The sequence below is a fragment of the Ascaphus truei genome, chromosome 3 (assembly GCF_040206685.1).
Source record: "Ascaphus truei isolate aAscTru1 chromosome 3, aAscTru1.hap1, whole genome shotgun sequence".
Lineage (NCBI taxonomy): Eukaryota > Metazoa > Chordata > Amphibia > Anura > Ascaphidae > Ascaphus > Ascaphus truei.
Genome location: NC_134485.1, coordinates 66,216,476 through 66,229,579, shown reverse-complemented (window position 1 = coordinate 66,229,579; position 13,104 = coordinate 66,216,476). Strand labels below are relative to the sequence as shown.

The window sequence follows — 13,104 nt, the reverse complement described above, 5'->3', positions numbered from 1 at the left end:
TGGGATCGCTTTGTAATATATAGAAAATAAATGGTTCACCAGACACTCTTAGATGAGCATTACCAATCGGAATAAAATGTAATGACATTAAATCTATAAAGATTTTAGGTTTTCTTCACAAAACAATTGTACCAATATACCCTCAAAAAAACCATTGTACAGTATTTGAGAAATCAAGCATACAGTACAGCGCCAAAGAGAATAAAGTGATATGTTCTCTTTAAGATATGCTCATGCTTCGTTTTTGGAAGTCTCAAAACACTGGCAGAAAAGGAACAGATGAGCTGTATTTAAAAAGGTATCTGGATCCATTTGCTGGACAATGTTGGGGAAAGAACAGAAAACAAAAATAGTGATTTTCTACTTCTGTCGCTTGCCATTTTCATATTGAATTAAATAGGTTCTGGCAGAAGTCACACATTGCTGAAAAGTATGTGCCAAATTCAAGCACAAACGGACCCAACCACCAGTCCCTGTTGAAAAGCACTGGACATATCCATAGAGCATAACATTTTCAATTGCTGCATATCCTGCCAGAAAGCTGTAATACAGTGAAGAAATGCTCTCAAATTATCTGTGGGATAGGCTCTTCAGCCCTTTCACTGCCAAGTATGTATTTGTCATCCAAGAGGATATGGGTTAGGAGGGGAAACTATCTGTACTATATCAAGAGTGTGTGGAGTGCATTGCGTCCTGCTTCTCTTCCAGCAATAAATCCCCAATGACCTTTGTTGGAAGTCTGCATTAACTGAAGTGTACTCACTGCACCTCAATAATGCCCTGCTGCTCCCCTGCAGGCCATCCTCAGAATAACTCAGTGTTACACCAACATGGTAAACACTGGAACACACTCCAAAATCCTGGTCTTTAAGCTCTGCTTCGATGCCCAAATTATGTTTTTCCCTCGTTGGAAGCAGAGACTCCTCCAGAGCTGAACCGCAGCACTCTAAGCTCTGCAGACTTCAGCTTAAACGAGATATTTACTTTTGCCAGTGCTCGTAAGGAAAGAAAACAGAGATAGCAGCTTCCTATTGGGTGTTTCCGCAGCCATGTCATCTCACGATAAACGATGGGCAGGGTCCAGTGAAAAATGGTCTGTGTCTGAATTACGTGTTCCGGAGGGCGATAGCCTTCCATTTCCAGGTGAACGGGGATTTTAGGAGAGTGTTGACTGCATTCCCCCCCTGCCCCCCCCCCCCCCCCAAACACCATTTTTTTAGGAAGTAGTCTCCAGTTCTCATTGTTAAATCACTGAACTTTCTATATTCCCCCAATGAGACAAATGAGGTGCAGGAGCAATAGAGGTAACTTCTGGATAACTGGAAGTAGCAGAGTGGAGTTGACACTCATGTACTATAAGAAGCATTGTTTACATAATGAACTCAGCACATTTTAAAGCAGCAGCCACGTATTGCAAGTTATGTTGGAATAATGGTCACTGATCGATTTGAAAATGCAGTACTACACAGGACAAGTGGTAATGATAAGTTCAAGAGTAGTTTTTCTAATATGGCAAACTACTGCTTTTGATGGTTGTGCAACATTGAAGAAAGGAAATAATGCACATTATGGAAAGATACAAATTGCATTTCTCTGGGGCCTCTGAATTGGTGTGGGTTTGGTAAATCAAGTGTTGTCTTCACTCATCACCCAGTAAATGTGTCACTGCCATCAGTAAACTTTGGACCAAGATGGAAGAGGATTGCCCATTTAAGTGATTCAATAGCACTCCAGCCTGCCCCCAACAGCAGCAAACCCATCTCATCCCAGTTCTACCTTTATTTCCACGATCGTCTCCCCAGGAGTTTTCTACTCGCCATTTCTCATATGTTCCTTCCTGATCATCCTGGGTGTGAAAGGGGAGGACATTTTTATTTTAAAAAAAAGTACTGTACTTACACAATTAATTCAGTGGAAAACACTTTGCACACACTGCTTTCAACAATATTCTGCAATTTAGGAAACAAGGCCCTAGCAGAATAAAAATACTGCTACTTTTTCTGATCTAAAAGGCACCAGTGCAATTTTAAAATTTCTACATTGAAACAATCAACCTTTTGAAATATGTACATTGGTAAGGTTTCAAGCTATGAATGGCTATGAAATATTGTAAAATATTAGATTTGAAGCCATATCAGACAAGTGTCAGTCACCCTGTTAACGCATATTCCTAAACGCTCAGCATGTGAATGGCACAGTTAAAGTCACGCGTCCATTTGAAATGGAGTGGTACTGTATGTGGGATTTCAGGCCCAATATTGTCTGTATACTGTAGACTAGCAACATTCTATGGATGTAGCATTGGGCTTCTCTGTCATCTGTTGTATAGCAACATACTATGTCAGAACCCTCATGTCTGAACACTGCTATTTACAACATTGTGCCCTATGTAAACATTTATATATCGCAGTTTAATTGATAAACTCAAATGCAGGCTGAACGCTGATAAAACCTGAAAGCCTGTAAATATGAAGCGTTTCCCGACTTTTCAATTTGCTGCATTACAACTCAAAACGTAAAAATCTTCAATAAAAAAAAGGAGGAAAATATATCGTGGTAGTCACCAGTGTACCAAACTCCAAAGATAGCAGGCATATTTCAAATATGCCTGCTGCTATATTGAGTTTGGTACACTGGCGACTACCACGATATATCTTCCTTTTTTTTTTAATCTTTAATGCTTATTTACTAGAGTTAAAGAGTGCTCTACAATCTACAATTAACAGTCAAAATTGTGAGAAAGTTTTCTAAAAGAATGGTCTGCATCTAGAAAACAGACCCAAGCAAGGCCCCCAATAAAGGGATGCACATGTGAGCAATAGGACTTGTTCGCTTTATATTGCTGCAGCTGCTAATGCCTTGCCTTTGGTATTACTAGTTTTTAACATTGCAAAATGCAGCTGTGGCTTGGAATCGCACAATCCTAAACCGGCTCTAATCACACAACACATTCCAAATGGACTTTCCATGCTGGGGTTCCACTCCATTTTTCTTTTATTTAATCTAGATAAGAACCACAGCAAAACACACACAAAAAAAGAAAAAAAAAGAAGAAACAACTCTGAAACTATTAGGGGGAAGGGAACAAAAAAATAAGTCAAACTAAGAGTTATTTAATTTTAATAAACCACCCTCCCAGGGTCTTGGCAACACAACAGACTCATTAGGTCAGTATTTTATAATAAGGTTTTAGGGCTGACTTTCTTCTTTCACAATAAGCAGAGACTAAGCAGCCGGCATGCATGCCAGAGACGGCTCTCTAAGGGGAATAAGTGGGGGTTGAGGTTTAGGTACAAGAGCAGCTTAGATGCGGAATGGTTCCCAGAACAATGACCGTATAATTGGGCGTTTGAGGAAAGGGAACAGTTATGCAGGACAAACAACAGCAGAAATATACAAGTGTGCGAGTATAAAAGGGCACAATTTTTCAGCCGTCTCGGCAGTTTGTCTAAAGAAAGGCTAAAGCCATACAGTATATAATAGAGAAAAAGAGATCGCTCAGGAGTGAACAGTGCAGCAATATAACACTTCATTTAACAAATAACGGAACGGAATATATAATTGGTAAATCCTTTTGTTACCAGGGGCCTGTAAAGCATTTACATCTTTTAAAAATTACTTCATAAAAAAAGGTAACTCAACATATGTTTTGAGTTAGATCATTTTGCGGGGTTTGGAAATAACAGACCAGCTTATGTTTTGACAAAAGCATTTGAAACGTTTAAAACGTAAAGACGACTTTGGAAAGGGGACTGTATATTGAAGATGTTTGCTCCGTTAGAGGAATTGTTTTAATATAAACTACACACTGCCCAGTTGTTGGCTAACAGATGTTCAGAACGGCAAGCCTTCAGGTCTCCGATTGCAACGGAATCTGGCAAATAACTGGGCCCGGTGTGCAGATTGTTATAATTATTCTTTATTTATAAAGTGCCAACATATTCCGTAGCACGGTACAGTGTGACATCAATTATATAAACTGAATGAGATACAAGTAAGGGCAGCAGCACAAACAGAAGCAGAAGGTAATGAGGGCCCTGCTCGTGAGAGCTTACAATTTAGAGGCAGTGTTGAAACAAAAGATAAAGTGGCTGCTCATTGTTTGGGTAGAGTATGCATCAGGATGGAGCATTGTCTAGCCCAGGGGTGGCCAACCCGTAGCCCTTCAAATACTTACCCTGAAAAGAAAAAAAACCCTAGTGCTCCGGGGCTCTGACTGCACAGTGCAGAGGAATAAAAGAGATGGAAGTAGAGAAGCCAGAGTGCCCCTTTACCAGCTCCTCTCCTAAGCTCCTATGGACCAGTTACTCCCTGGGGGCTCAAGCAGCAGAGTTACAGAAACCCTGCCTGCTGAGAGCTCAGCATGGTGCTAGCGGTGGAAACTGGAGTACAAGGTAGGGACAATCCCCCAGGGCCGGCTTGATGGCGGTGCCATTGGTGCCTTTGCACCGAGCCCCACAACAATTAAACTGTTTGCCAGGGGAGAGTTGGGCCTTTGTAACCATTTACCTTGACAGGTTGCATCTCTTACTTGCCGTCACATGGCGCCGCGTTGCCATGACATCATGGCGCCACACTGCGTTGTCTGAGGAAATGTGTGCGCCGGACAAGAGGCCCCACAAAAGCCCCTGCCCTGAGTGCCACAAAAGTCCCAGCCAGTGCTGCAAATCACCCCACTGCCTTCCCTTTTCCTCCGTCACCCCAACTGCCCCCATAACCCCCCTTCCTCCAATGTCCCCACCCAAAGAGCCTATGTCCCCCCTCTCCCCATCCCCCCTACCAATTGTACGCCGTCAGGTTATATATACCCTTTGTCAGTGTATGGCGCCGTCAGGTTATGCTCTGCGTCAGTGTATACAGGTGTAGCCCCTCCTGGCCCGGCCCAAAGGAGTGTTACGTCAAGTTAGTGTGAATAGGTGCAGGTGTTTACCTTCTCAGGGCATTGGCATCCGTGCAGGCTGGAGTAAGTGTCAATTGTAACAAAGGGCGCCAGGAACTTTTAGACAAACAAGTTTTCTTTATTTAATGGAGTCATACATTCTTCATCCCTAGAAGCTCAGGCAGCATCCCAAGGAGGCACATGGCTTGTCACCTTACTCACACCTTTGGTGGATAAACAGCAATCCCTTGCTAGTGATCCGAGACTTTTCAGCAGCCTATCAGGACTATGCTGGGGAGCACCTTCTATCAATGATCCTGTCTTCCTATCATCCTATGCATATCCATGCTAGTCCCTACTTTGGCTTGCCAGTGAGCGGTTTGGGCTAGTCTGTAGTCACATACCGTGTGTGACACACTGGTGCCCTTTGAGGAATCCCCTGTGTATGAGTGTCACACACATCCTCTTTAGGGAGGGTAGGATGCTCCTAACCCTTCATTTTAAGTGGCCCTTTTTTAATAAGGGACACTTTTCCCTTACTGAAAAATAATAAAAAAGTGACCATGCTCACCCACAGCTGCACGTTATAAGACAGACGTTATGTAAAATGAGGCTCCGCTGTCCCCCAGGAACCTGGCCTAGAACCTTCTACAGCTCTATTTATACCCTTCTGATGTCACCATCTCCCTGGATACAGGGGGAGGGGTTTGGATGTTGCTTAGTCCTTCTGACCCAGGTGGCAGACTAAACATCTTCTAGAATGTGGGTGTGGCTACGCCTCTGCTGAGCCACTTTGCTACAAATATAGGAAACGGCATGGCACTTTGCAACAACCCAGGCAGTTAACCCTTTAGGGGCCTTAACTGGCAATAGTAATTCCAGAGGGGGAGTCACACAGGTAATTAGATTTTTTTTTATTTTTATTGTGGCCCTTTGACAATGACACTGGGAGGGGGAGAGAGGGATCTTGTAAGTGGGTGCGACAAGTGGTAATAAGGCAGAAGGAAAAGCAGAGGCAGATATGGCCACTGTATGTAGAATGAAGATGGTCAGCGCGAACCTCGTGGACCTCACGAATATAGTGGATCCGGATGAAGTATCAAGACAAGAATGGAAGAATAAAACACGATATTAGTGTATCATGTCCACATAGGGGGATAGGGGGAAAGGGGAGGGGGGGAGTGGGAAAGGGGAGTTGGGGGGTGGGGTAGGAGTGAACGGTGGTGGGATGGATGGTGGGTTCCCACTAACTAATCACAGAATACATAGAATATATGGATCCAGTGAATCACACGGGCTTGTGTGGTGTCTCTCCCTCAACGCTGACTGGAGTGGGTAAATACAGACTCATATACTGGAGTCTCAAATATACATTAAACTCACACGGCCTGATGTGAGTCCTTGCCCTCAGAGGGTAATGTCCTGTATGGATGGTGTCCTGTTGTTTCAGCAGAGTTGTCCCCCGATGGGTGTGGTGTGTGAGTGTCTCCTCTCCCCGTATCCCAAATGACCAAAAAAGAAGTGTTTTTTGCTCCAACTGGCGCGTCCGGCAGCGGAACCGGGAATCTGACGAAGCTTATTGCGAAACGCGTAGTTCCCTGCCGGAGCTCATTGACAGAGGGACCCAGCACACTGCAGGACATCCGGTACAGATCCCCCTTTCCGGTTCCGATGCCGGACGCGCCAGTTGGAGCAAAAAACGGAGGAGGAGATCGTGCAGGAGTGCTCTGAGCGGATGATGCTGGGCAAGTGAATTTGTATATTTGTTTAGTGTGAGAGTCCTTTTTTGTGTTTGCTTCAGTGCATCACCTACTGTCTAGTTCATTGTGTTATTGTGTCATATATTGTTTTATACTTTTTAAGCACCACAACATGTATGCATAGTGTATGCACATATCTTCACTGTTAACCCATTAAAGACCTTTAATTCATTTTGGTTTGCACACTTCTTTTTTGGTCATTTGGGATACGGGGAGAGGAGACACTCACACACCACACCCATCGGGGGACAACTCTGCTGAAACAACAGGACACCATCCATACAGGACATTACCCTCTGAGGGCAAGGACTCACATCAGGCCGTGTGAGTTTAATGTATATTTGAGACTCCAGTATATGAGTCTGTATTTACCCACTCCAGTCAGCGTTGAGGGAGAGACACCACACAAGCCCGTGTGAGTCATTGGATCCATATATTCTATGTATTCTGTGATTAGTTAGTGGGAACCCACCATCCATCCCACCACCGTTCACTCCTACCCCACCCCCCAACTCCCCTTTCCCACTCCCCCCCTCCCCTTTCCCCCTATCCCCCTATGTGGACATGATACACTAATATCGTGTTTTATTCTTCCATTCTTGTCTTGATACTTCATCCGGATCCACTATATTCGTGAGGTCCACGAGGTTCGCGCTGACCATCTTCACACCACTACTGCCACGCTGAGAAGGACACGGGATTCCCTTCTCCAAGGTCAAGCAGCAACCACAAAATCAACTAAAAGGGCCAGTATATGTTTTTCTACACACCCTTTTGCACCACAAACACAAAACCATATTTTATATTTTACATTTTACATTTTTAACAGAGTAAGGCGTTACAACAACTTTTTAAGCCACAAAATTTAGGGAGCGCCCCAGTCCAAATAACCTCCAGACTGTATGTAGAATAGCTGGATGAATTCACATCACTTTTCTTGCCCTGTTATGAAGGAAATGACTTGAACAGCTAAGGCTGAGTCTCAAAAAAAAAAAAAAAACAACAAGGCCATTCTTCAATATCATCTGCTAACAGTTATAAAATACCTGGTCTTCCCTGGAAACCATTATATTAGATACGGTTAGTGTCTAGAAATACCAATAAAAGACTCGCATTTCAAAATCATTGCAATGTGCTTCCTTCAATGCTCCATCTGGAAAAAATTTAAAATTTCACTTTGCTCCTTGGAACACAACAAATTCTGAACTGAAATTAGTCAAAAAGGACGTGTAAATCCAGCACAGAAAGGGTGGTAAATTCGGCTTTGTAAACCCAGAACAGATTAACAAAATAACACGCAGGAGCCCAGTAATGCTGGATTAGATTGATACAATCTATTGCACAGATTACATTTTTTCTTTCATTTAAACACCGCTTCCCTCCATTGTGTTTAAAATAAAATATTTATTTTAAATGATAAATTATGAATGTAGCACCACAAAAGGAAACTGAGGCTAAGGGCCAGGTTTAATAGGCATTCTTAAACCATAAATCATGTTACAACACTTTCTTGTGAATGGGCTGTATGGGAACCAGTGCCTAGTAAGCATGGTTCCAAATTATTATTTTTTTTAATAAAAGAGGGCAAAAAACACCCTAAAAATACACTCAACCATTTTATCCTGCACTTACGCCATTATTTTTAATGTTTTCAATAAGCTTAGCAATATTTGGTCTGAAAAGTACAAGTGGAAATGGCATATAGAATATATTCCATTCTATCGAGGGAGAGTGATGGCCTATGTTACCTGGAAAACTACGCAGCACAATTAGTGTGGTTGTGAAAGAAAACAATTAGAAGATGTGTTTTAGAACATCTAAAAATGGTAGAACACAGAAAAGTTTCTAATACATATTTAATCAAAGTAGAAAACTATTGGGGAATTTTACAATTGAATCTAGGCGAGAAGGTAAACTACAGGGAATTTGTGCGAAATCATTAAGAGGGACTGCACCTTTTACGCATGGTACCAATAGAAGCTGCGCAATAAGGGGGATGCACTGATTTGCACACTGCTGTATACAAACATTGTATTTTTATAATGTCCTTACCGTTCCCACTGTTCTCATCCAAAACTCCCGCTTGTGTGATTTGCACACCAAATTATTATTTTGGTCTTGGCACTTCATGAAATTCCTCTCTCTGATTGACTCCTGACAAGTGTACTAGTAAAATGTCGATGTTTTTATTGGTGCGCTGCATTGTGAATTACTGTATGTTGATTCCTTAAAAATCCAGTTTTGTGAGAACCAACATTTTAAAAACAAATGCTTGCCTGTTTTACACCCACACACAGTGGGAATAAAATATCAGTACTTCTTTGGACATTTCAATAAGTGCCTACACTGAAGTAGCACAGGAGTCTCAGAAGACAGACTGCAAGGCTTCCCACAGACATGACTTTCAAAAGCAGCAAGCTTTCAAACCTCTCATGTACAGAAACGGAGGCGCTTCAGTATTTCTGCCATACCCGATAACCAACCCTGGGCGGTTGGAAAGCTTGCAACACAGATCATATGTTGGTCCAATAAAAGGCATCATAGTACCTACTCCTCCCGCCTTTGTTTTTTTACTACATGGAAGAAAAGACCAACACAGCAACCCACCCACCTCTGTCTAGTAGTTACTTAGAAAGCCTCACAACGGTTGTCGAGTAAAGGACAGCAAGGTTACCTAGAGTTGAGTGTAGACTATTATAGGGAGGTGTGACCGATTTGAATAATGCTATTTAGTCTTTAATAACAGGGGCAAAGAGGTTACAGTGCAGCAGCAGCTTTCAAAAACTATTGCAGTATTGACCTGGAATGGGACCCCTTGTAGTGTCAGTGTAAATAACCAGTGAAAATGGTTCCCGGCTGCCATATATGCTCTATACTACATGTAAAACAGAAAGAACAGTGCTGCAGTGACTTGTGAGAAATAAGATGGAGACCAAACAGCGTTCTGGAAGTGAAACAGCAGCAGCTTGTAGTCATGTCCGTCACGCTTGGAAGCGCATAAGTAGTAAATGTATCCGACTGCTAAATCTGTGAGACACATGAAGATTGGAACATGCCAACCAGGGGCACAGGACGGAGCCTCCCGTGCATAAACGCTGTTCAACAGCCAGCAGTGTTGGCAAAGCAATTCTGAAACAGTGTAAACCGAAAGCAGGAAAACAAAATCGATCTGCACACACCAGCGGGCACCAAGCTCCCATCTTACCTTGTCGGTGACGGCAGTGAGGGCCATTGCGTGCGTCATCAGCGAGTCGCCAAAAATGAGCCGCTCTCCTTTGTTCATGTTTTTGATGGACAAGCCAAACACCAGCTCGTGGTCAAAGCTGCAAATAAGCAATGAGCAGGTGAATACAAGTGAGAAAGGCAGAATCAAATGCAAGCCTGAGAGGATGAAAAAAAATACTAACAGAAAAAAAGAAAAACTATTTGGGAATGCTTTAAAACCAGTTGTGGTGGGAGGCCAAGCCGGTCCTCAAGGGCAACCAACAGGTCAGGTTTTTCAGGATATTCACGCTTCAGCATAGGTGGCTCAGTCAAAGACTTGGCCTCCCCTGAACTAGGCCACCCCTATTCTAACATCACTTACTGTCACATTGAAACGCATTTGAACACATTGCTATTTCCAGGACTGCAGAAAAACTTATCACAAGTTGCGCCGATGACATAAATGGGGCTTATTCACAAATTATTGTATAGAGCAGCAGCTGTGCGCAGAATTCTCTGCACCCTTTGCACTCCAACATTGTCTGGCGTGTGGGATTGCAGCGGATACAGGAAATGTAATTTCCATAGGTCCTTGCACTCTGGTGGGCTTCCGGCTTCTCTTTAATGGTCCTTTATTTTTGTTTGCCTTTCTTCTGCCCTCTATTTCTTTTGGCAGTTTCAACTTCTTTCATGTTGAAACTAATTACTGGATGTACACAACTGCAGAGGAAGTGGGCAGCAAATGTTACCCGATCTGCAGCGCCAGTGAATGCATTTATATCGCTTTACAATAGGCAGCACCATTTCAATTAAAAAAAACACAAATTAAATGGATCAAAAGAATCTGGGATTTCCAAACAGATTATACACAAGGGGTAACTATATAAATACAGATAACTGGAAGTCTCTTCCTCTAACTTTGTTGCTAAAAACCCTTCACCGACAACAGTCCAGCAATGTAGTGAAAATGTACGTCTTGGTAAAATATCGCTTTTACTTCCATCTCCAACAGGCTCTTGCCAAAAGAATAATATTGTAACATTTCAGCAAACCCAGCTTTTGCGTTAACACGGTTTTCTTGTACGCCAACATGTACCAAACGCAGGACCTGCTTCCCACTTACATGTTCATGTCGTTGATGCCCAGTTTGCCATGGAAATGTTTACCGACATCACAGCCAAACCACACCGCCTGTGCAAAGTAACGTCAGAAGACAATATTAAGTACTGCCTAAAAAATAATGAAACACAATGCTCCTATCTAGTGCCAAGTTGTGTTCTGCATATCTTTGGATGTGCATGTTTTTGTGCTGTGTATAGGAGCTTCCAAGAAGCTAGTTTTGTGCAAGGCGGCCCTAGAGTGATGCATCTCCTGCACAGCAGGTATTAACACTGTCATAGCTGCAAAGGAAGCTACATACTTGAATTGCAAGCTCTTCAGGGCAGGGAATCTTTTTCCTAATGTAACTTATGTCTGAAGCGCTTATTTCTATTGTGTTATTTAACTAGGTTACTGCTGTAAAGCGCTACGTACATGATGGCACTATATAAAGCTATTGAAAAGTAGAGGTATATGCTGCACATCCCAAGTATTAAGGTAAACAAACAGTTACTGGTGCTCCTGGTACAAAAAAAACCTGCAAGCAATCCAGAGTATGTCCAATGTGAGAGAAATCAGGGCACCTCATATTTTTTAAAGAAAGTTAAATTTATTCTGCCATGAAACAGTGTGCTTTTACCCCCCCCCCAACACCTTTCCTTCCCACCCTTCTTCCCCTTGTATAGTGTATGTGTGTGTTTGGCAGTATGTCTTTTTCGTTGTAAATGTCCTTTCCTCTATACGGATGTTATGGAATGGACGGGTTATATTTGAATGAAAAAGAAAATATGTGTTGCTAGAACATGTTAAGATATCAAAAATAAAAACATCCCCACAATATCTGCATTGATTACAAATGCATGTTTAGGACCTTCAGTTACCAAATACTTTGAATGCCTCTGAATTATTATTGCAAGTTTTTTTTATTTCTGCCAGCCAGGCTGCTCTACCTCAGAGGAAACCTAACAATAAAACGACAAATGTAATAAAGTTATTTGTTACTTAAATTACAGATAGATAAACGAAGGCATGGAGGATAACGGGATTTAACTGCAATTATACATTGCCAGAGGCCACGGTAGAAATGGAAGTGTCGAAGCTTTGTATGATGAAGTTAAATACCTTGGGAAGGAAGGAAGGAAGGCAGGAAGGCAGGCAGGCAGGCAGGCAGGCAGGAAGGAAGGAAGGCAGGAAGGCAGGAAGGAAGGCAGGAAGGAAGGCAGGAAGAGAATGAAAGAATTTTCGTTGGTGTGTGGAGAAGTAGCTAAATAAGAATAAATAAGCAACTCGTACCCACCTCTCCGTCTTTAATGGATAAGGCGGCTAGCTTCTTCAAGGTTTCAATAGGCTGGTTGATGTAGATCGTTTTTCTGCCTTCCACCATATTCTCCAGAAACTGGACTGTGTACAGTTTGTCAAACTTGTTTTGTGGCCGGGGATCATTCACAAGGCAAATCTGCCAGGAAGAAAACACAATCCACATAGTACTTTTGTATTTGTGGCCTGTTCACACTGCATCCAACACTACAATGCAGAGTTAGGGATGGATGTACTGAGCCTCATATGAAACCTTTCATGCCCCAACACAAACAGCATGACACTAATATAATCTAGTCCCAGTGAGGGAAATCTATTCCCTGCACAGCTAAAATGGGAATAATCCATTGAAAGCAAAAAGGGGAACCCAGAGAGCAGAGGTGGCCAACTCCAGTTCAAGGGCCACCAACAGGTCAGGTTACTGATATCCCAGCTTCAGCACAGTAGCTCAGTAGAAGACTGCACCACCTGTGTTGAAGCAGGTATATCCTTAAAACCCAAATTGTCAGTGGCCCGTAAGGCTGAAGTTGGCCATCCCTGCTATAGAGGAATTCTTCACCTTTCAGCACCCGTACAATATATTACTGCAAACACTATAAATATATGTACAAACATTTTTTTTACACACAACTGTGTATATATGCCAGGAACATTTGCATTAACTAATTTCTTGCTGCAGGCTAAGCAAAGACAGACTTAGTAAAGAAGTATAAAACAGGAGGTCCTCATAGTGTAGAGCTACTGGATGTGACATTACAGACACACACCGTGTAGTTAACTGGGTTTCGGTTGAAATGTGTACAACATACAGTACTCCCTGACAAACATCGCCCTTTGTGAGCCTGA

At 42.5% G+C, this 13,104-nt stretch overlaps 1 protein-coding gene and 1 long non-coding RNA gene across 3 annotated transcripts in view; one reads left to right on the top strand and one right to left on the bottom strand.

The window, feature by feature from the left end:
- LOC142491535 (uncharacterized) overlaps positions 1-13,104 on the top strand; it is a 258,875-nt gene that overhangs the window by 118,666 nt on the left and 127,105 nt on the right. The window lies entirely within an intron of this gene.
- The window catches only part of BLMH (bleomycin hydrolase), a 51,261-nt gene that overhangs the window by 3,327 nt on the left and 34,830 nt on the right, over positions 1-13,104 (bottom strand). For both annotated transcript variants that reach the window (XM_075594213.1, XM_075594214.1), the window contains exons 8-11: positions 12,239-12,397; positions 10,967-11,034; positions 9,845-9,962; positions 1,777-1,846 (exon numbers count right to left, since the gene is read on the bottom strand). In XM_075594213.1, coding sequence (XP_075450328.1) covers positions 1,777-1,846; positions 9,845-9,962; positions 10,967-11,034; positions 12,239-12,397 — 415 coding nt within the window. The remainder of the gene's footprint in view (positions 1-1,776; positions 1,847-9,844; positions 9,963-10,966; positions 11,035-12,238; positions 12,398-13,104) is intronic.